Genomic DNA, 21,908 nt, shown 5'->3' on the forward strand with positions numbered 1-21,908 from the left:
TGATAAATTCCATTATTTATAATAAAACATAATATGACTTTTCAGCAAAATTTTCAAAAGTAAAACAAATATAAAAACAAAATCATTCACAAATGCACATTTTATTTACACTTGATGTAATCTTACAAGTTACAAAAATATCAAGTGTAAATAAAATAAAATGTTATAACTAATACATTTTATGAATGTATGACATTTAAAACGTGCCCCCGTCATTTATTTTAAAATATCCTTTTTCCTGACAAGTTACCTTGTGAAAATCTACATAATATAAAAATGTGATTGACAGTAAGTGTGACAGTTCTGCCGCTAGATGGTGCTGTTGTTTATGCTCCTTTACAACATTATTATTCTTCGTTCCTCGTTCGCATTTAGTCGCGTGACTGATTGTTTCGGAACTTCGAAACAAACGTCAATGTGTCTTTCTTTCACTGGCGGTTCATTGGTAACATGATGCATGTAGGAGACTACAAATTCTTTCCGTTAATCTGGGTCGGTATTTAGTACCCAGACACGCCGAGTTTGGTATTTGAATCGTTGGACTTCCTTTGCCTCCCGACACGTCACTGGAGTCAGTTGGATGGAAAAAGTGAGAAAATAAGGCAAGTTATGTCTTGACTCTCTTTGAACAATATGAAGCTCGTGAGTGACTCTAGAAGTACGTCGGTGGTTGTAGTACAGTTTGGGCTGTAACAGGTCTTTTCTCTGCGATAGTACACAATGTACATTACGTAATAAAATGTTTATTTATTTATTTAACAGTCAAGCCGAATGCCAGAAATACAGTGCTCTACAAAAAAAAGGAAACAAATGTCAGCCACTGTCTGCAGAAACCAATGTCTTCCAGTCGGGGTTTTGTTGTGAAGCTTAATTTCAGTTCAAAGTATTGTCTGAAAATCTAGTTACAAAAATCTTCCTATTTACAACATATGACCATCATGAATTAAAGAATTCAGGCTAGGGTAATTATTTTCAGTCATTTGAATGTGTTGTACTGCAGCAGTGCTATTTTTTTTTTATAGATATATTATTATAATATTCTTATTAATAAAAATGAATCAGTTTTATTATCACTCTTTACTTAATCAGTTATTCAGTACCAGCTACTATATTGTAGTCATAATTGTTTAGTTATTTGAAACTATGAATCAATATCAGTTCTGCATATTGGTTATTACTTATTAGACAAAAATAATCTGTATTTGTATCAGTCTAAAAGTATTGCTCAATCCCTTGTTTTGTAATATTTCATTAAATTGAACTGATTTCTTAAACCAAGTCAACAACAAAACACATGGATGATTTGTTTTGAAATTATTCATGGAATAGTTTCTCATTGAGAAATGAATCTATGAATCCTATGTGGGCTGGTCTGTGTTATCCAGTATTCTTGAGGAGTAATGTTGACCATTGAAATAAAAATGATATGACCAACAAGTGAAATATTCACCAAGCCTTTTGTTAGAAACTTTATTGGAAGTTAAACTGTCCTAAGTTTTTTTTTTTTTGGTTTCTTTGACACACATCCCACTTATAGATTCCAGTGTGTTTAGATATACCATTTTTAATAATGTAGGATTACACTCAGTCTGAGATGAAAGCTGTACAAACCTGCACTGATGCATTTTGGCACGGCATGAGTCTAGATTTTAATGCGTGACCTGTCTGTGCTAGTTTAATGTCTGTTCATTTGCATTTTCTTTTCGCTGCTCAAACCTGTTTGACAGTTTGAGGTAGTCAGGTTTAATAACAGTAACCTTTTGACACCTTCTATGTAGTGATGACATTAACTAAGTGGCTATAGTTTCCTGAAATTGCATAATAATGAGCCTGAAGCTGTTGTTTCACTTGTCCTGATTTTATTTTGTTAAATTGAAATAAGCCTTTGACAGTGATCTTTCACTTCTCATGTCATGCATAACAGAACCCAGTTTCTAGTTTCAGTTTCAAGGTGAAGTGTTTCTGTTTGGTTATTTGGCTCTGACTCTGGAACAGACATTTCAATAAGGCTATTCTTTCAGTCTTTCAGGTAAATCATTAGGGCTGTGCAGATGCACTGGGCAGTTCATTTATTTGCATATTTAAAACAATACTAGAGCTCCAATATAACTGACACATTTTAATATGCATGCGAGTCGTCATTAAACTCCTTCATATTCCTTGAATAGTTCAATGGCCACGTAGGCAAATAAACCTGTGACATTCCTCCAAGCACACATGAATGTAGAAAATACAGATCTCAGCGATACGGTAAACTATGCAAAAGCTACAGTCTGTTATCTCATCTGGACACGTTTAGTTTGTATTTCATGTCACGCAGTGTGATGAAGAGTACTTATTCTACTGCTTATTTTAAAAATAAGTATAATGTGCGTAAAGATGTTTATTATTCTCGAAAATTGTCTGTTTTTCTTTGTTTTGGTGGTCACTATTTTGATGAAGCTGGTGCATTTAAAGTGTCTCACAGAATTTCGGTACATACCGGTAGCTAGGCTAGTTATTTGAATTCAGGTTTTTGTAATATGACAATAAAAAGCTTTTTATATCTTATTAAAACACTATATATATTTTTTCTGTGTACGTTTTTTTGCTATCTTACTATATACAAAGTACTATATATAAAGTTTCTCTCTTTATATATATATATATGGGTCATTGACGAATAAGGTTTTTAAAAGTGTAAAAAAATAGAATGGAGATATAACTATATTTGAAACCATTTTTTAGTTTACCTAGATGTTAACAATAAGATTTTGTGGTTTGTACAATCAATTAACACTGTTTTTTTGTCATTTTTTACAAGATGGAAAAAATTTGTCACCAAAAAAGTCATTCGGTTTAACCACTGATTTGAAAGTTAAAAACTGATTTGACATTGATGTTGAGATAGTATATAGTGTGTACCACAGAAGAAATATTAAATAAAATTATCACTGATCTCATAAATGTAATCATTTATTGAGCTTCTCTAAACACTCCAACATATTCAAGTAAAACATTGCACAGGGAAAGGAGAAAAGGGGAAATGTAAAAAAAAGAGCCTTATCTGCTTTATATTTGTATTATTGTAGTTCCTTTAGTTATTAAAAACAATATTATTCCATTTAAATATTTACTATATTGGTTTTACCGAATGACCTTTTGACACTTCAAAATGTTTAAAATACCTTTATATGTAGTAAAATATAATTAAAACCTTTTGGATTCAGTAAAAGAGATCAAGTCGTACTACCTTACATACTTTGGATGTTATATATTTGTTTTTTTATTATTATTAAGGCCTTTGGACAAAAAAATGACCTGTCACGTCATTGACCCATATATATACTGTATACATAGATTTGGTTATTTAATGTTATTTATTTATTTATTTATTTTTAACCTGTCATCAAGCTAAAACTGTTGCTGAAAATGCAGATTTTTTTATTTATTCATAAACTGAGGAATGTCAGTCTTCCTGTGCACATAAATATTTCTGAGCGCTCATTCTCTCTCTCCTGAGCTGCTCTTCAGAGGCTCTGCCTGGCCTTTAAATCTGCATCTTCTAAAAATACCTCATATACAGTACCTCAGAGGGGAAGGGGAATGTCGCCCACCCAGAGAGCACTGGTGTGTTGCACTTGACAGAGGGAGTATGTGGAAGTGGCACATGAAAGAAGAATATCCCCGTTTGCTCCCTCCCAGTTGGAGAGAAGCAGAGGGGAGGATAAAAGAATGCGAGGAAAAGAGAGGTGGAGACTCATCGCTTGGCTGGCCAGACTGAGGCTCCTCTCTGTGTTCATGCCACACTTGATTAGTGACTCTGAGTGGCCTTCCTGTCCTGTCATGCAAGGCCCTCTGGAGCTAAATTGGACGCTGGACACTGCTGAAAAGAGCACTTGACGGCGGTAGAACATCTTATTTTTATGTTCTGTGCAGGACCAAAATGGAGAGTTCCCATCCGAATCAGGTGTGCACAAGAGGCAGGGGAGCGTTCTGAGGACCTGTGAGCCGTTGCTTGTGAGATTCTGAGAGGCCTCAGGATGGAGGAGCAACCTAGCTGCCCCAATGTCAGCATTCCCTGCTACAATGAACAGAGAGACAAGAATAAACGCTATACTGTGAGTCACATTACCTCTGATGCTCTCATACACGCTCTGTCTCACTCTTTTTTAAATATAATATTAGAGGATCGCCTACGTGAATGTTTTCATCCTTGTATCGTTAGGTTTACAAAGTAATGGTCAGTGTTGGGAGGCATGAGTGGTTTGTGTTCCGGAGATATGCAGAGTTTGATAAACTCTACAACACTGTAAGTAAATAGCTTTTTTGTTAAATGTCCTGTACAAACCATACACTACAGATTTTTAAAGAAGTCTATTATAATCACTAAGGCTTCGTTTATAGTATTTGTTTAAAAATACAGTAAAACAGTAATATTGTGAAATATTATTACAATTTAAAATGTCAATATATTAATTTGTAAGTTATTGACTCCATGCGTTTGAATGGTAGTGCTTTTTTAAAATATAATGTGTTTTTCCACAGTTGAAAAAACTGTTTCCTGCTCTGAATTTGAAGATTCCTGCTAAGAGAATATTTGGAGACAACTTTGACCCAGGTATTTCACATTTCCTTGATTTCTCATGAATTAATGCATATTGTACAGAGCCCGTTGGAAAGTTCTGTCATCTCGTGCGCATACGTTAGTGACTTTGCTTCATTTAGCTTAACAGAGATCATGTGTATTTGACAAATTTGATTATCCAACAGTGTTCCATACAGAAAATCAGCCATGCTAAATCCGCTCTGCCCGAGCCTATAAAATCTTTGTCCTTGTTTAATCTCATGTTATGCTCTCAGACAATGTGGCAGCAAAGTTGTGTGCATAAATAACAGAATGAGAATGCACACCCAAGTACCAATTGTATTTAACTCATGTGCGACCAATTATGTGGCCAGTATGTGGTCAAGATCTTTTTCATAGAGAAATCATCTGGTCATTGGAAGCACATGCAAAATTTGTGCACATGTTCTAAAAGCTTCTTCACCATTGGTAGGATTCTCTCTCTGCTTTTCTTTCTCTTCCCCCCTCATTCTCTCTGGATAATTGCTTTCTCACTGGACAATAACAGTCCTATTATTTGGTGCATATTTTTACGGTAGCTTCCCATGCTCCACTGAGGGTTCACTTTGTATTCACATTGGACAGAATTGGCTTTGATAAGTTACTGATAAATTAGTTATTTCCTGTCAGAGGTGATTTTAGTCATGAAAAGCTCTCAAAAATGGGTCATAGATCTGATTGGGTCGTGGACAGCATGATCATATCAAAAGCTTGCATTATCACTTTTGGATGCACAGCTTTTGACATCAGCAATCATGCTCTCCTTTATTTTGGTGCAAATTCACATGTCACTTCCTGGAAGCTAGGTAAATAAGCGGATGCCAAGATGAACAGGTTGCTAGACATCCGCAAAAACCATGAACAAAAATATGCTAGATTAAAATAATGATTCAGACTGCATGGATAAATATGGGTTCACTTGCAATGAGTTTGTGGTTTGTGTCTACCACGAAGTGTTTAGTGCAATGAATTATTGGCTACCAAGAACATGAAACCAAAATTCAAGAGCCATTTTGAAACTAAAATTGCACATTATCCTATTCAGCCTGTTTCATGGTTATAATTTTGAATTTTTTTAACCTATGCAGGTCATAATAATTGGGATTTTTGTTTCCTTTTTTATGATAAACATTTGTTATATTGTGTTGGCTCACTACTTGGTTAATGTAAAATCAGGCAAAAACAGATGAGAACTACTGCTATGCACATTTTTATCAAAATGATTTTTTTTATGAAGCGCCTATATTTTTTGTGTAATTCTTAGAGTTTATAAAACAGAGAAGAGCGGGGTTACATGAGTTCATTCAGAAGATTGTGTCCCATCCACAGATCTGCAACCAGTGAGTATATCAGCCAGTGTTTTCAGTCAGTGCATATACATTTTTGTAAAATTTGAATAGTCTTTGGATGGAAACAAGCCAAAACCAGCCACAACGTGATATCGCTCTGAACTTTGAGTACAAAGTTGATATGATTGTATCTTTGTGAACTTGTGCCAAATAAAAGATGCTTCTTTTTGATTCTCGGTCAAATTCACCATGGTTACAGTTCTTGTTACAGAGAGCTGTTGATGTTAGCTTATATTTCTCCTCACAGCTGTGGCTTTGTATCGCCTCAGTCAGACCTCTAACATGTGAATGTTCATTTCAAATGCGCAGTCCTGATGTCAAAGACTTTCTGCAGATGGACAAATCTAAAAACTTCTCTGATGCCTCAGAGGATGAAGATGACAAGGTTGGTATTTGAACTATTATTATGTTTTTAATATATAATGTGTTGAGTAAACTGTCTTTATACTTTTCTAGCTGTCTCGCTTGCTTGCGGTGTTCACAGACATTGAGTGTTATGTAGTTAAATATTAAAGGAGAACTCCGGTCAATTTTAACATTGAGCTCATTTTTTTGTACATTTGGAGTGCTGTCAATACAGAGAACAACGACAAAAATCGGTGTTGCCTACACCGAGTTATTCTATTTTTAAAATTTGCACCCTATTGACTTCAATGGGGCAAGTAGTAAGCCTGCTTTTTAGCCTCTTAACATCCTTTAAGTGTCATTACAAGTGCACAGAAAATGTGAGTGATTCCTTCAGAGTGAACACGAGTGGATCTGACTGCAGTAGATGTTAGAGATATTAATAAAAATGAAGTTAATTCAGCCAGCGCTCATACCTTTGTTTACATCCTGTTTTCGGTGGAAGGCCATAGTAATCGATTGTCGAGTTCACGCGCATAGGTTTAGTACCTATGATCACGCGCGTGAACTCGACAATCGATTACTATGGCCTTCCACCGAAAACAGGATGTAAACAAAGGTATGAGCGCTGGCTGAATTAACTTCATTTTTATTAATATCTCTAACATCTACTGCAGTCAGATCCACTCGTGTTCACTCTGAAGGAATCACTCACATTTTCTGTGCACTTGTAATGACACTTAAAGGATGTTAAGAGGCTAAAAAGCAGGCTTACTACTTGCCCCATTGAAGTCAATAGGGTGCAAATTTTAAAAATAGAATATCTCGGTGTAGGCAACACCGATTTTTGTCGTTGTTCTCTGTATTGACAGCACTCCAAATGTGCAAAAAAATGAGCTCAATGTTAAAATTGACCGGAGTTCTCCTTTAAGCATTTTTGACATGCTACAGTTATTTATAAATGAATGTTTTGTTAAAAATAGAATAATGTATAGCCTTTTTTCCCTTCTTTTTTTAATCCTTTCTAGGGAGCTAATATGCAAAATAACTTTTTTTCTTTCTTTTTTTTATTAAATAAAGATTATCATAAATATTATATTTATGTACTGTCCATATGCAAATAAATTCATAATACAAAAATATAAATAAATAAAAGTACATGTTTCTCTACAACTTTGAATTGAGTCATACCTAGTTGTTGTATTACAGAGTAACTCTACCTCTAGAAACATTAACCTGGGACCATCTGCAAACCCACAGTAAGTGTTTTATAATTGTTTAAAATAATTGTATAGACTTTATTACTTTGCATAGTGATAAATATTTATAAATTTGGTAGCAAAAAATGGTGGAAATTAATAGGGATGCACAATATGTCGGCCACCATATCAGTATCGGCCGAGATACGTTCATTTTTAATATTGTCGTTATCGGTTCGATGTATTAAAGCAGATAAATAATGGATTATTTCCTTCAACTGAGATACGTAAGATGCGCACTGTTCGCCATGATGTTTTTGAATTGCTTGAAATATGATTGGAATCACTTCAAAAAGGAAAAATACCGTTAAGTGTAACATACTTACACATATACTTACAGCAAGTCAGTCATATAGGCTACATAAAATTATAATTAGAACATTATTATAATTGTGTGCTTGGGACATGGCTTTTAATGGTGAGACTTTTGTTTTTGTAATCAGGCTCTCAAAAATTATATAAAAATTTGAATTTAGATTTATCGGGGCAATATATCGGTTATTGGCTTTCAAATATAAAGAATTATCGGTTATCGTATCGGCCAAAATTTTCATATTAGTGCATCCCTAGAAATTAATGATGCAAATGCCTTTATTTTAGCCTTAATTTCCAATTTTTTTCCATAGAGCAAAGCCTACTGACTTTGATTTTCTTAAAGTCATAGGAAAGGGAAGCTTTGGAAAGGTACATTTTCTTTTTAAATATAAAATATTTTGATGTAAATTTTGTGCAATTATTGATTGCCACATTAGGGAGTGAAACTGGGTCAATTCCTTGTTTGTAGCATGTTATGTGTCAGTTACTGAAAGCTCTGAATGTCACTGAGCCTTAATAAATTCTCTGTTTTGTTTGCTGTATGGTTAGCCATAGTGTTTGTTTCTAAACCACGGACTCTCCATTCAGGAAGTGAAAGTATCTCAGTTATGAAGTTAGAGCTTGTTTTTTGTCCATGAGTGGCCGTACTGGAAGGTGAAACCGTTGCTAACCCACCGTGTCCTCTCCCACACAAAGGTTCTCCTTGCAAAGAGGAAGCGGGATGGGAAGTGTTACGCCATCAAAGTCTTGCAAAAAAAGGTTATTTTAAACAGGAGAGAGGTAATGATTTTCTTTGTTTTAAAACCAAAGCTTTATTAATCCTCTCTCTCTCTCTTATGATCTTTGACATTTGATTAATGAATGCCTTTGATATTCTTTTCACACCAGCAAAAGCACATTATGGCTGAGCGTAATGTGTTGCTGAAGAATGTTAAACACCCCTTCCTGGTTGGACTGCACTATTCCTTTCAGACAACAGACAAATTATACTTTGTCCTGGATTTTGTCAATGGTGGAGAAGTGAGTATTATTTGTGGTTGTGAAACTCAAGGCTGACATCTGTCTTATCACATCTCAAAAAGCCACTGTTGTCAGATTAAACCAATGTTATAAATAGAGCTATTGATGACAGTGACATTTGTCATTGCATGTCTTAAAGGGATAGTTCACCCAAAAATTGTCATCACTTACTCATCCTTATTTCATTTCAAACTCTCTGCCTAACTCAAAATATATTTGGAAGAACTGTTTCTGTCCATACAAACAACAAATTTAAAGAAAAAGAAAAAAAGTCATACAGGTTTGGAATGACATAAGTGTGAGTAAATAATGACAGAATCTTTTGGTGAACTATCACTTTAACAAGGAAATGTAGGAGATTGCCATGTGACATCTAAGTGAGATGAAGCCCATGCATGACTGTTGCAAATTATTGGTCATTTTATTGGCATTTTGCATGGTTCCTATTCACATGTTCAGTTAAACCACTGGTCTGACTTCCTGTTTTTTAGGTTTTAAATCTGATGAACATATTTTTAAATGTCAGCTAATATAAAATCACATAAACAATCAGTATCATTGTGAGGCAGGCTACAAAATAGCCATGACAAACCATGATGTAATAGGTAGCCTGACCATTTTCTGCATTTACTAAGTGAGTATTGCAATTTTTCATTCTTTCCATTACAGCTTTTCTTTCACCTGCAAAAAGAGCGGACCTTTCCTGAACCCAGAGCGAGGTTTTACATCGCAGAGATGGCAAGTGCTCTGGGTTACTTGCATTCTCTTAACATTGTTTACAGGTAAATGCAGATTTCTTAAAGAATCACTCAAGCTATAAATACACAGGTTTGGTGGTTCTCAGATGATGTTTAGCTGTTAAAGTGTGTGAGAATTCCCAGGAGCAGAGAAATGTTTAACAGACACATTCTACACCTCCTCTGGTTTTCCCCGTTGTTGCCATAATGTGACTTGGAATTGTACTTGGAAAAATTGTGATTGATGAACTGACTTGACTGTAGTCATTTGAAATTACACTCACCGACTCACGTGTGAAATGGCCATCATGACGTTGGTATTGCTATTCATATGAATTAAATGGCTTGTCTTGTCATATTATAATAGCTATAATTCATTGTTGATGGTTTTTCTGTGTAATGTTCTGTGTAAGATTTTTCAGTTGAATTGTTCCTGGCTGAAAACATATGACAAAATGCTAACGCGTTAAGTGTTCTTGTGTTCCCAGGGATTTGAAACCAGAAAATATCCTGCTGGACTCTCAAGTAAGTATCCCTCTTTTTTCCCCACTTTTATCATTGCCAGAGCATAGCTGATCAACGTTGTGAGAGTTCCAGGGGAAACAGAGTAATCTACCCTCGCTGTGAAGTATAACAAACTCTTTAGATTTTCCGAGACGAGGTGTACGAAGTATAGCTTTGGCCAGCCAAATAAAACATAGCAATGAAACCGAAGACTTATTTTTAATTTGTAAGAATGCTAGAGATTAGTTTAAGTTTTATTTGTGCATTTCCTGTCAAATCTGATGAAACTGTGAAGTTTCAAGGCCCTGCCAAATATTCCAGTCAGACACTAGATTCTTTGGCTCTGTGAAGAATAGGACTTTTGTGTGGTGACATGCCTTCTGAAAATGTTCCTGTTGGCGTCTTTTGTTTGTTAAGGGACATATAGTCTTGACTGACTTTGGACTGTGTAAAGAGGGCATCTCCCAAGCAGACACAACGACCACATTTTGTGGGACACCTGAGGTATTGTATAATATAAATACGATGGATGAATGATGCTTGCACTACTGTTAAAAAATTTGGGGTCAGTAAGATTTTTTTATTTATTTTTTAGGAAATTAATACTGTTATTCAGCAAGGACATATTTAATTGATCAGTAAAAAGTTTTTTATTTTAAATAGGTGCTATTCTTTTGAACTTCCTATTCATCAAAGAATCCTGATAAATATATATCACGGTTTACACAAAAATATTTAACCGCAAAACTGTTTTCAACATTATTAATTTATAAGAAATTATGTAATCATCATCACATGATCAATGACGCTGAAAATTCAGCTTTGGAATTTGGAATTCACAGGAATAAATCACATTTAAAATAAGATTTAAATGGGAAATTTTTTTTACAGACCAAAGACTTTTGAACGGTAATGTATAGCATGTGTCTTTAATTTTATGTTTGAAAAGTGTGTTTAACATGTAACTGTGATATGTTACAGTGAATATATGGTTTAATTAGTTGTTGCATGGAAAAAAAATACTTATTGTGATTATTTTTTATTAAATTGTTACATATTTGGTCATCACACTTGCCTAGATAACCCTTGTTGCATTTTCCTCAGAGAAAATAGAGTGCTGTAGTCGTGTTGTCGAGACCCGGAATACTAATTCACCAGTGGTTCCCTCGAGATTTTCCTAATGGGTTTTTCAATTTATGAGTAAAATAAGGTCTGTGGTAAACATGTTTTGCTCTACAACGTAAATTACACACACTTGCACCTCAAATGTTATTATGTAGTTTCTTATTAGAAACATGCATTATAAAAAACATAACCGCTTCAAAATTCGCCTTTTCGATTTGGCTGTGTGTAATTTATGTTGTAGAGCAAAGCATCCAAATATCGTCAAGTTATGTTTACCACAGACCTTATTTTACTAATTAAATCTAAAAACCCATAGGAAAATCTTGTGGGAACCAGCGAATTAGTCTTCCGGGTTCTGGCATCATGGCTGCTGCACTGCAAATTAAGCTTTTGGAGGGTAGAATAACATAACGATTTTAATGCAATAATTGCATTCTTTTGTTGTTTTGATAGTATCTAGCTCCAGAGGTACTCAGGAAACAGCCCTATGATAACACTGTGGACTGGTGGTGTTTGGGATCTGTGCTCTATGAAATGCTTTATGGACTGGTAAGGTACAAATAAAAATCTGGCTAGTTGTCTGAAATACATAGGTAGTAAAGCTTAAACATTGTTTTACCTTTATGCCAACAGCCTCCGTTCTACAGCAGGGACACACATGAGATGTATGACAACATTCTTCACAAGGAGCTTGTCATGCGCCCTGGGGCATCCACAGCTGCCTGGTCCATCCTACAGGCCCTGCTGGAGAAAGACCACACCAGGAGGCTTGGCTTCAGAGATGACTTTGTGAGATATTTAGTACTTATATATCACCCCCTGGTGGATGATTGTGTCAAACATTTTAGTAGAATCTCAATAGTGTTTTTGCAGTATAGCTTCCTGATACATGGCATTCAATCAGGCAATGAAACACTTTCGAAAAAAATAAATACATAATTAACTCTGAACCCCATTTTAGTTTTTTCCAAAGCAAAATTTAAATTGCTCTTTTATAATATTTCTATACATCTTATAATATTGTTACTCGCCATGAAAATAGCCAAGGAATAAATTCATGGCGTTAAAATGCCAACAAAGCAACCAAACAGTCTGGCAATGTTGAATTTAAAATATTTTGAAATATTAAAAAAAGACCTTGTATGCTATTTGTTACAGAATGAAGTCAAAGAACATGAATTTTTCTCATCCATTAACTGGGATGACCTTGAACAGAAAAGGCTTCCTCCTCCATTCAACCCTAGTGTGGTGAGATTTAACAACATCATTATTTTGCTAAAGTTTCAAACTTTTATACATAAGTATATTAAAACAGTCAACTCTCAAATGTTTTCTTGCAGGAATCCCAGTATGACATCTCAAACTTTGATCCCGAGTTTACAGAGGAAACCGTGCCAAACTCGGTGTGCTTCTCTTCAGGGCAGTCAATCATCAATGCTAGTGTCATGGAAGCTGATGATGCCTTCCTGGGATTTTCTTACGCGCCGCCATCAGAAGATTCTTTCCTGTAAGGGTGGCGCTGCTTATGGCGATCCACAGAGAGCTGCATTAAAAGTCTGTGAACGCTCTCTCTGATGAAAGGGAAGCATTTGCTGAGCATGATGTCCCGATCGGAGGGTGGACCCTTTTGTTTCTTAACAGAAGCAGTGCATAAACCTTTTGGGATGCAGGGTGTTTCAAACTTTATTTTTATGCAGAAATAACATTATATTTTGTTTAACATTGAGCTGAAGTAATGATGTTGTTTTCCTGAGAATATTTTCAAGGGCTGGTGATATTTGCAAACAAAACATCCATTTTGACATTCCTTGTTTTTGCCCCAACTCTTACACTTGATTGCTTATAATATTGTGCTGTATATAAACAATAAATTTTTTGTAGTTTAGTCTTTTATTAGAAATTTACTTTAAGGGGAATTTTCTTGTTTTCATATAATGTCAACACAAGCAATTAATTTATTGCTTGACATATTAATATATATTCCCTTTATACTGTGTAATATGTGAGTTAGATAAATAGGCAGACCTTTAAGCTGTTTTGAAGTGAATTTCAGTAAACCCTGTAAGTTACGGGTCATCAACAGCCATGGTGTATAGTGTAAATTATACATTTGTCGCTATTTGCATCTTAGATTTCTTAGAGTTAATAGCACTTAAATACTCACAATGACCCTGTTGTAAACCACTATTTCATTTGCCACCCTCTGCTTATGAGATGAGACACCATAGTGCCTACTGACCTATGACATGACCTTTAAATGATGTACTGTACAAGTAAACATTTTCTTGAATCACTTGGCTGTCACATGTTGCCTATTTTTTGCATATATTTGCGTTCACAGTACATTTGGGATTGGGAAATACATTTAATTTAGCAATAATAATACATTTAAATAGATGTGGTGGGTTTCACACTCATTAAATGTATTATTTAATTATTATTAGAAGCGTTATTCGAGGTTATGTTTCTTGAGTCACGTGTGATACATCTCATTTGCATATTGATGTCTAGCTTCTTCTCGCCCAACAGCTGAGCGGAGATATGGATAGTCTACTTTCTTTAAAAGAAGCAATAGTAATTTATTTAGATAGGAGTGGTGGATTACGTAAACTCATTGAAGACTGTAATGTCTTTAAAGGTTTGTTTATAAAGTTTGGGAGCATTATTAGCGGTTTAAATGCATCTAGTAGTTTCCCTCAGTGGACAGGAGCTCGTGCACGTGACACATACAGTGTCCACATCCGTTTTTATGTGACGTTTTAGATTAATCATTACATTTTATGTTATTATTATTATATATCCATAACTGTTGAAAGGGGGGCAAATGTCTTTCAGGTGCACAGCAGATGGGGGCCGTGTATCGGTTCAGTTTTGATGTAAGTCCCTCAGATATGCTTGAGCTCGACGCCCCACTGGGAGACTGTATACTACACGACCCTCTCAAAGCTGTTTCACTCTTTCAGTCAGTGAGTTGCACAAATGAAGTATACAAAATACCCAACTTATTAGTCAGTTACCTCACGTTTGCTTATGCTTATTTTCTACCAGCTATAGTTTCCTGTAGGTGAAAAAATAAACAATGTCGTGTTTTGTATTGTGCTTAACAGACCACATTGATATTTACATGTAGAAATTACTCTGTATTTCAAACAAATGAAAATGCAGTGGTTATTTTTCAGGTTTGTTATCTGTCTATAAAAACTCTGTCACTTATTGACCACATAGAAACAGAAAGCCAGGTAAGGAACAGCTTAATTAAATTAACATTTCACTTATATTTGTTTATGTGTTCACTACTGGTCAAAAGTTTTTAATGTTTTTGAACTATTAAGCAGTTTTCAACATTGATAATATAAAAAAAAAGGAAGGAAGGAAGACTGGAGTAATGGCTGCTAATATTCAGTGTTCCCATCACAGGAATAAATAAAATATATTAAATAGAAAGCAGTTCTTTAAATTGTAATAAAATGTCACAATATATAAAAAAATTACAGTATTTTTGATCAAACGAATGCAGGCTTGGTGCACATAAGAGACAAAAAATATTCCAAACTTTTGACTGATGTGAGTACAGACTTGGGTATTCTTGAAATTCACTAGACAATCATATAATAGAGACATCAGTGTATCAAAATATAAAAAACATAAGATATTTTTTTTTCTCTGTAGGTTAATGTTGTTTTAAAGCCAACTCACTTGCCGCCTTTTCCTGACTATGTTTTGGATCTCTCTGAGTTTCCTCGTGGATATGGTCCTGTGAGACCTTTTGCTTTGGAGGGCCTCGTAATTGCCATGACACGTGTCACCAAATACACACAAGGGGCCAGATTTCTCTGCTCAGAAGAGACATGTCCTTGCTCAAGAGGTAGGTAACCTAATTCACTTTATGGGTATTATTTGTTATTTTTCTACTACACAATTTGTCAATTTGTCTAAAGGGTTTCATCATATCAGAGTTCATGCACCGGGTGCCACAGAGTCTGCCACGGTTAGAAGTGATTTTACCTGCTTTCTCTGCTCTTCACCGCTGAAAGAGGATGTGAAATCTCGTGTTTTAGGGGGTGAGACTACATCAATTAAAATAACATTATTGAAATATTATATAAAATAGAAACTTGATTCATGGGGGAAAAAATCTGTGAACTTTATAGTTGCAAACACTACCATTCAGGTTTGTGATCAGTATGATTAAAAAAAAAAACTTTTATTCAGCAACGACACATTATGCATTGATCAAATGTGGAAGTAAATATATTTATAATGTTATTAAATGTTACTTTAACTTAAGTTCAACAGAAAACAGTTATTTTATAGACTAAATGTTATAATGTGTAAAATTGGATATATATTTGTTTTTATTTAATTCACAGATAAACAGCTAGTTGAGCTCATACATGTAAAAGCAGTGGATATTTTGGGAGTTCATGATGCTGCGTCCTTGAGATATCAGTCTGTCACCCTTTTTCTAAGAGGTAAATGCACTTTTTGTTTCCTAAATTACCCCCTTCTACTTTCTCATGGTATTGCAAATAAACTTTACTTTTAAACCATCCATTAGGAAATAATCCAGTTAGTTTGTTACTTGTCATGCCTGATTAACCTGGTTTTCATAAGGTTGAATCAGAGCTCTCAAATACATAAACTGCCGAAACACATCCTCTCACAGTGTCTTTCAGTATTAGATTGGGTGTTCCTGTCTCCTTCAATAATATTTCTCAGTTAGCCAACTGGAGAGGCCACAGATTCTCTGGACGGTATTAGCATATTGTGTTGACCTAGTATTAGTCTGGAATTCAATAGGCCAGGCTCTAGTTACCGAACATACATGTTAATAAATGTAAGGTACACTCATTAGTTGCTACAAGTCATAGTGGAATCATTGTTTAAAAGAGCCTGCAGTGTTTCTTTTGGCAGTCGTGTAGGTGGTGAGCTTGTTTCTCAAAATAATAAGTGAAGACCATCCCCCAACTGTGATTGTTTTGTTTCTCTTAACGTAATTAGATGAACTGTGTAACTCCATGAGAATCGGCCATCTGTACCGAGTTGTGGGGATTCCAGCTCATGTGCACCAGTGGCCCAATGTTACCTGGAGTGTCGAGGCTTGCAGCATCCAACCATGGACCCCAAAATGTAAGGTCTTGTTTTGACTTTGATGGTGTAAAAACAGCCAGGCAAATTCACAGCATGTCAAAGTAATTTGCTCCTGACTGCTGCTCACAGGCTCCCGTCTGGTTAGCAACAACTTCCAGTACCTGCTTGCAGCCTCGGCCTGTTCCCCGTGGAGGTTCGCTGCCATTGTAGCCAACTCATTCGCTTCCCCGGTGATCCCACCGGGACTCTACAACACATTAAAGTTGGGGCTACTTCTTAGCTTGGTGCAAACTGAAGATAATCCAGACTCGCCCAACCACCTGGATGTGCTTGCTCTCACCAGTGACAGTCTAATAATTGATAGGTACAGCTTTATCAAATGCACATATCCATTTTTATAATGATCATCAAAATATGATGCATAGTATGTGTTTATTCGTTGACAGGTTGATGAGATATAGCCTGCCATTGGCCTCACGAGGCATTCAACATGCGCTGACAGGAGAGCTGTTGGCATCTCTATCTAGAGATGAACATGGAGCAGGTACCGCCAACATCCATGCAGGTTCAGCTTTGCTGGCATCTGGAGGAGTCTGTCTGCTGGGAGACCTCACATGCTACAAGAAAGACAAGATGGACATGCTTCAGTCTGGTACCAATTAATTGTTTAACATTATTTCTATCGCAGATGACAGCTAGATATGAAAAACTCTATGCATTAAAGCACAGCAAACCTAAATAGCTATTTTTCCTTCAGCTCTTGAAAGCAGAACTGTGTCTGTTTTCATTCCTGCCAAGAAGTATGGTGATGATATAGACCAGCAGCTCTCCTTCCCCATCCAGTGTAACTTTTGGGCCTTAGCTGATGCTGCTTCCCCCCCCAAGAGGACAGCCAGATGTGATAATGTGGTGCTCGGTTCTGTGGTGGGTTCATATCCAATCTTATTATAGTCAAATGGAGCTTTTCCTCAGGAAATGAGATGGGAATGATAATGTGGGAATTTTATAAGCAAGCAGTACATACCAAAAGGCTGATTAGAAGGAATGCTGGAATGCTTCACAGATGACCCCACCTTTTTCTGTATTTGGGAACAGGAACCAGAGACAATGCCATCTATTTTAGGAGAGTTCCTCATTGTGCTAATTTGTATCAGTTGCTGAACCGCACCCTCAGTTACTCCAAATTGTCTAAAAAAAGACTTGTGTTATTTTATATATTACTACATCAGTAAATATTTAAAGAAGTCATGGTTTTACAGCATCTGCTTATTTTATAGTGATTATGATTTATTTTATAAATGCAGGAAATGGGCTCAGTTCCCCTTCAACTCGCAGGGGCATTTGGACTCGTAGTCCAGTGTAGAGAAACAAGCGGCAATCATCCACTTCTGTCCATGACAGTACATACCCTGAGACAGGCCATGTGCCCAGGAGAACCCCTTTACCCAGCATGCATGCAGTTTACCACACAAGACTACAAAGAGGTCTGTCAATAATACCGGTCAAAAGGGATCGGAACCCCTTTAAATTGTAATAAAGGTGCATTCACATCATATCGTAATTACCATAATTACAAGATTTCAACTTGTAAAGCGCTCATGCAGCCATTCAGCTTTGGTGAACATAAAAGGCTTCTTTTAAAAAATATTAACTTTTTGCCAGTAATGTACAGTATAACACTGCATTTGGACTGCTGTTTCTTTTTCGGTTTTCTAGTTTGAAATGTTAAAGATTTTATGTAATGTGCATAAGGTTAGACTTAGTTACATGAAAATAGCCTGTTTTTCCACACTTGAATGTCTTCTAGCTCTTGGCTCATGCAAGGGAGCTGAAGGTGGACATGAGCCCTGAGGCGGAAAGGATGATCCATGGCTATTACATGGCCAGTCGCAGGGTTCGCTCAGACTCAACACAGAGATCCTCTGTCACGTCTGTCAAACTGCTGTAAGCACTACAAAATTAACAGTTTGCAGCAGCATTTGAACTGATTTAAAAAAGGAAAGCTACATAATGGCAACTCTTTTTTACAAAGCCTTGACCACTAGATGGAGCAGTTATATTGCAAGTCTGCAAATTAAGCACTTCCCCATTTCCAATAGATTGTCAGCAAACAGAGTTGTGTAAATTCTTTGGTAGTTTATTTAGAGATTGATGGAAGACATTTGTACACCAACAACTGGTTAAAAAAGGGATGGGGGGAGATAAAGCATAAAGAATCTAAACTACTTCTGTAAAACAAGCAGTCACACCACTAATAGTAGATTTAAAAATGTAACCATTTCATACACAACTGATATTGTTTATTGGTTCTGTTAGGATTTCTCTGGCCCAGGCTCATGCTAAACTCAGTCTGAGAGATCAAGTTCTAGAGGAAGATGCGGTCATTGCAGTACTGCTGTGCGAGAGTTCAGTCACCCTAAAACATGGTTGGTTCTCATTTTTATTTCTAAAGTCTAAACAAATATACAAAAAACCTTTGAAATCCAGTCAGTCATTCTAAAATGACATTCAGTAAAGAAACAATCAGGAATGTTTTTGATGATCATTTATTTCAATATGTGCATTTGATCACAACCCATTCACATTTTAGCACTTTACTAGTTTAAAGTTAGGATCAAGCTCCTGTTACTGTGTGTGCGTTGAGTGTTTGGGAATGAGAAAGTTTGTCTTGGGAATGCAGGGGCCTCTGTGCTTGTTTTTCCACCCGACGCAGTGTTTCCCTGTGCTCTTCATGACCTGGACTCCTTGCACCAGCGGGACCTTACACTGGAAGAATCCCGCAAGCAGATCTTGAATTTTGTGCACACCTACGCAACCTGTGTAGAGGAATGAAGCAAGGTATTACAAGCAGGAAGTAGGAACTAAGCTTTAGCCTATTTAAAGTCAAGACATGTCCTCAGATAGTCACAGTTTCAGCACCCCAGTCTGGTCTGATGGGTAAACGGCGAATATGTGAATTCATCATGGCAAATGACATTAATATCAAATATAGAATTGATTGTATATAATTTACCAGTATACAAGTAACCAGTCTTCATTCATCAGCACTTCTGTCATCATTTTCTAGTTTGTCCTTCGATCTGGTAGGGGAGGTAGAATAAAATCAATACTGTAGTATTCTCAAATGGGGTTCTGGGTAGTCAGTTCCAATTCTGCTGTTGCTTCATGCTTCAGATAGTCACAGTGTCAACAACCCAGTCTGGTCTGATGGGTAAACGGCGTAAATGTGATATCATCATGGCAAGTGACATTATCAAGTATAGAATGAATTAATTGTATATAATTTACCAGTTTACAAGTAACCAGTCTTCATTCATCTGCATTTTTCATGTCACCATTTTCTAGATTCAGTCCTTCGATCTGGTAAGGGAGGTAGAATCAAATCAATACTGTAGTATTCTCATAAGGGGTTCTGGGTAGTCAATTATGCTGTTGCTTCATGCTTCAGATAGTCACAGTGTCAACAACCCAGTCTGGTCTGATGGGTAAACGGCGTAAATGTGATATCATCATGGTAACAAGCAATTTTCCAAAATACACATTTTGCACTGCAAAAAAAGATATATATATAAAACATTTTTTTACTTGCCAGTCTTCATATGATCTGAACTTCTCAGGTCACCCCTTTCCTAGGGGAATCCTTGGACCTGGTGGGAGGATAAGATCAAATTTAATGCTGGTGAAATCGCAAAAAGGCTACTGGCTAATCAACTCTGCTGTTGCTTCAGATAGTCACAATATCAGCAATCCAATTTGGTCTGATGGGTAAACGGCAAAACGTGACTCATCATAGCAACAAGCATTCCTCAAACCCTCATCTCACACAAAAGAAAAACATTAAACTCATTTACAATGTATATCTAAAATAAATAATTTCTCTTCACCCTTTACCAGTAGAAATCCTTGAACCTAGTGAGGATAAGTGAAGGTGGCTATATATCCTTAAATCGCATACTAAACAGTCAATTGCTCTGCTGCTGCTTCAGATAGTCAGTTTGTGACTTTGTACCCCAATGTGGCATGAAAAGTAAACTGCAAAAACACAAAATCATTGCTAACCAATCTGATACGCTTTACATCCCAGTAATCTTGTCCACATCTTTTAGCTTTAAAAGTCAATTTAGCAAATTCAGTTTCTTACCTTTGCACTGATCCTTTCCACTGGCTGCAGCCATCTTCATCTGCCTCTTCTCTGATTGAAAAAAACAAAAACAAAAAAAAAGGATAAGTTTAACTTCTAATTCCTCTAAGAAAAGAAACATGACAAAAGCAGCAGAAAGTTATGAATATGATCACTAGTTACCCATGTTATTTCAGTTATTGATTTAGTGCCTCAAATAAGCAGCACTGAGGGAAAAGGAAAATGAAAAACTCAATTCCACCTCAAAAAGATGACTGATGATCTAGAGGTCAAAAGGCATTGTAACACAGCTTGAGAGTAGACCCTCACACACAAACACAAAGGCCTAGGCAAGGCTAGTTCAACTCAAGGTCAGGACCTTTACCAAGACCACAGCACCTCCAAGTGAATCAAAGCCCTGATTACCCAATCCAGGTCATGCAAGACCATTCCCAAACCAGCCAGGCCACACAAGGGACAGCAGACCTATGCCGGACAGAGCACAGTCCTGCCGACAGCAGAGCAAATGGCAAAGGAGCAATTTATCACCAGATCTGGGACACGCACCTGCCAAAATGATTTATAACGGTCCTCATGGGATACTTAAAACCTTTCCTAAGATAGGTCATGATTACAACAGGATTTGACAAAATCATGTCACCATTGTGAATAATAATATGAATATTGATCATACGGTCCCTAAAGAAACGCAATACACCCAATCAAAGCTACTGCATTCACTTTGGGCTCAAGATAAACCCTTCAAACTTAAGTCTAAAGCAGCAGAGTGATTTGAGATCTCCTCTCCACATCATTGCTCAAAAGTTCATGAATAAAAATATACAGTCAATTAAGTCATAACGTGTAAATGTAATGTCAATTTGTAATACTCGTCCAATTTAAGACATGAAAGCTTAATAGTAAAAGCACACATTCGGGCTGATCTGTTTTGCAACAGGACGAGCTGGCTCATCATCACCATGAGGTCTTTTTTTACGGTCTATGAATGCGACTCATTAATATGAGAAATACCGCGAGTCGTGCCTGACGATCCATGATAATGCTCGGGACTGACTCAGTTGCTCAAATCCTTCAAACTCCAGTTATTAATGACTAATGATGCTTCTACGAAACGACGTAGCAAATTCGTATAATAACTTAGTCTTTTTGTAACACGTGTGGGATCCAACCACGTGGCCAACCCAGGATGCAAAAATCTCTAAACGAGCTTATAACCTCATGAACAGATTCACAAATCGGTGCAAAAATACTTTCACTAAGAATGCATCAGTTCAACTATTAATTGAAACACATTTACCTCGTGTTATACTGCAACATGTAGAACGTGCGACCAGCTCAGTCCACTCTCGGGAAGGAAAGGATGTGACGCATGCGTACTTCACGTTTTAAGTACTTCCTAGTAGGACCAGCACATGC

General features: G+C 36.4%; 2 protein-coding genes and 1 long non-coding RNA gene across 4 annotated transcripts; 2 read left to right on the forward strand and 1 right to left on the reverse strand.

The window, feature by feature from the left end:
• The first annotated feature begins 363 nt into the window (after positions 1-363).
• sgk3 (serum/glucocorticoid regulated kinase family member 3) lies at positions 364-13,553 on the forward strand. Its single transcript, XM_084398934.1, has 17 exons — positions 364-602; positions 3,919-4,100; positions 4,208-4,291; positions 4,528-4,600; positions 5,871-5,946; positions 6,265-6,340; positions 7,510-7,559; positions 8,186-8,243; positions 8,571-8,654; positions 8,763-8,894; positions 9,564-9,676; positions 10,120-10,156; positions 10,553-10,639; positions 11,714-11,809; positions 11,894-12,049; positions 12,419-12,508; positions 12,601-13,553. The coding sequence occupies exons 2-17, from the start codon at positions 4,023-4,025 to the stop codon at positions 12,769-12,771; spliced, it is 1,461 nt and encodes a 486-aa protein (XP_084255060.1). The 5' UTR covers positions 364-602; positions 3,919-4,022; the 3' UTR covers positions 12,772-13,553.
• A 248-nt stretch (positions 13,554-13,801) lies between these two features.
• Positions 13,802-19,266, forward strand: mcmdc2 (minichromosome maintenance domain containing 2; the record flags this gene model as incomplete). Its single annotated transcript, XM_084398954.1, has 14 exons — positions 13,802-13,898; positions 14,096-14,226; positions 14,440-14,499; positions 14,930-15,125; positions 15,199-15,321; positions 15,631-15,732; positions 16,262-16,390; positions 16,481-16,715; positions 16,798-17,003; positions 17,109-17,275; positions 17,656-17,835; positions 18,159-18,295; positions 18,668-18,777; positions 19,032-19,266. 14 exons carry the CDS (start codon positions 13,802-13,804, stop codon positions 19,181-19,183), a joined length of 2,025 nt encoding a protein of 674 aa, XP_084255080.1. The 3' UTR covers positions 19,184-19,266.
• On the reverse strand, positions 18,882-21,872 carry LOC311284109. Of its 2 annotated transcripts, none has more exons than XR_014626158.1 (6): positions 21,790-21,872; positions 20,493-20,543; positions 19,937-19,998; positions 19,640-19,711; positions 19,365-19,431; positions 18,882-19,167 (listed from the first exon to the last, which is right to left on the reverse strand). It is a non-coding gene; the product is annotated as an uncharacterized lncRNA (long non-coding RNA). The 2 variants fall into 2 exon arrangements; XR_014626159.1 differs by having other exon boundaries at positions 19,365-19,555.
• Between the last annotated feature and the right edge of the window lie 36 nt (positions 21,873-21,908).

Source organism: Rutilus rutilus (assembly GCF_951802725.1).
Source record: "Rutilus rutilus genome assembly, chromosome: 24".
Lineage (NCBI taxonomy): Eukaryota > Metazoa > Chordata > Actinopteri > Cypriniformes > Leuciscidae > Rutilus > Rutilus rutilus.

Coding starts and splice junctions, on each gene's coding strand:
- sgk3 (XM_084398934.1), top strand. CDS start 4,023: ATGGAGGAGCAACCTAGCTGCCCCAATGTCAGCATTCCCTGCTACAAT. Junction 8,655..8,762: donor TTATTTTAAACAGGAGAGAG/GTAATGATTTTC, acceptor TTTTCACACCAG/CAAAAGCACATTATGGCTGA. Junction 10,157..10,552: donor ATATCCTGCTGGACTCTCAA/GTAAGTATCCCT, acceptor TTGTTTGTTAAG/GGACATATAGTCTTGACTGA.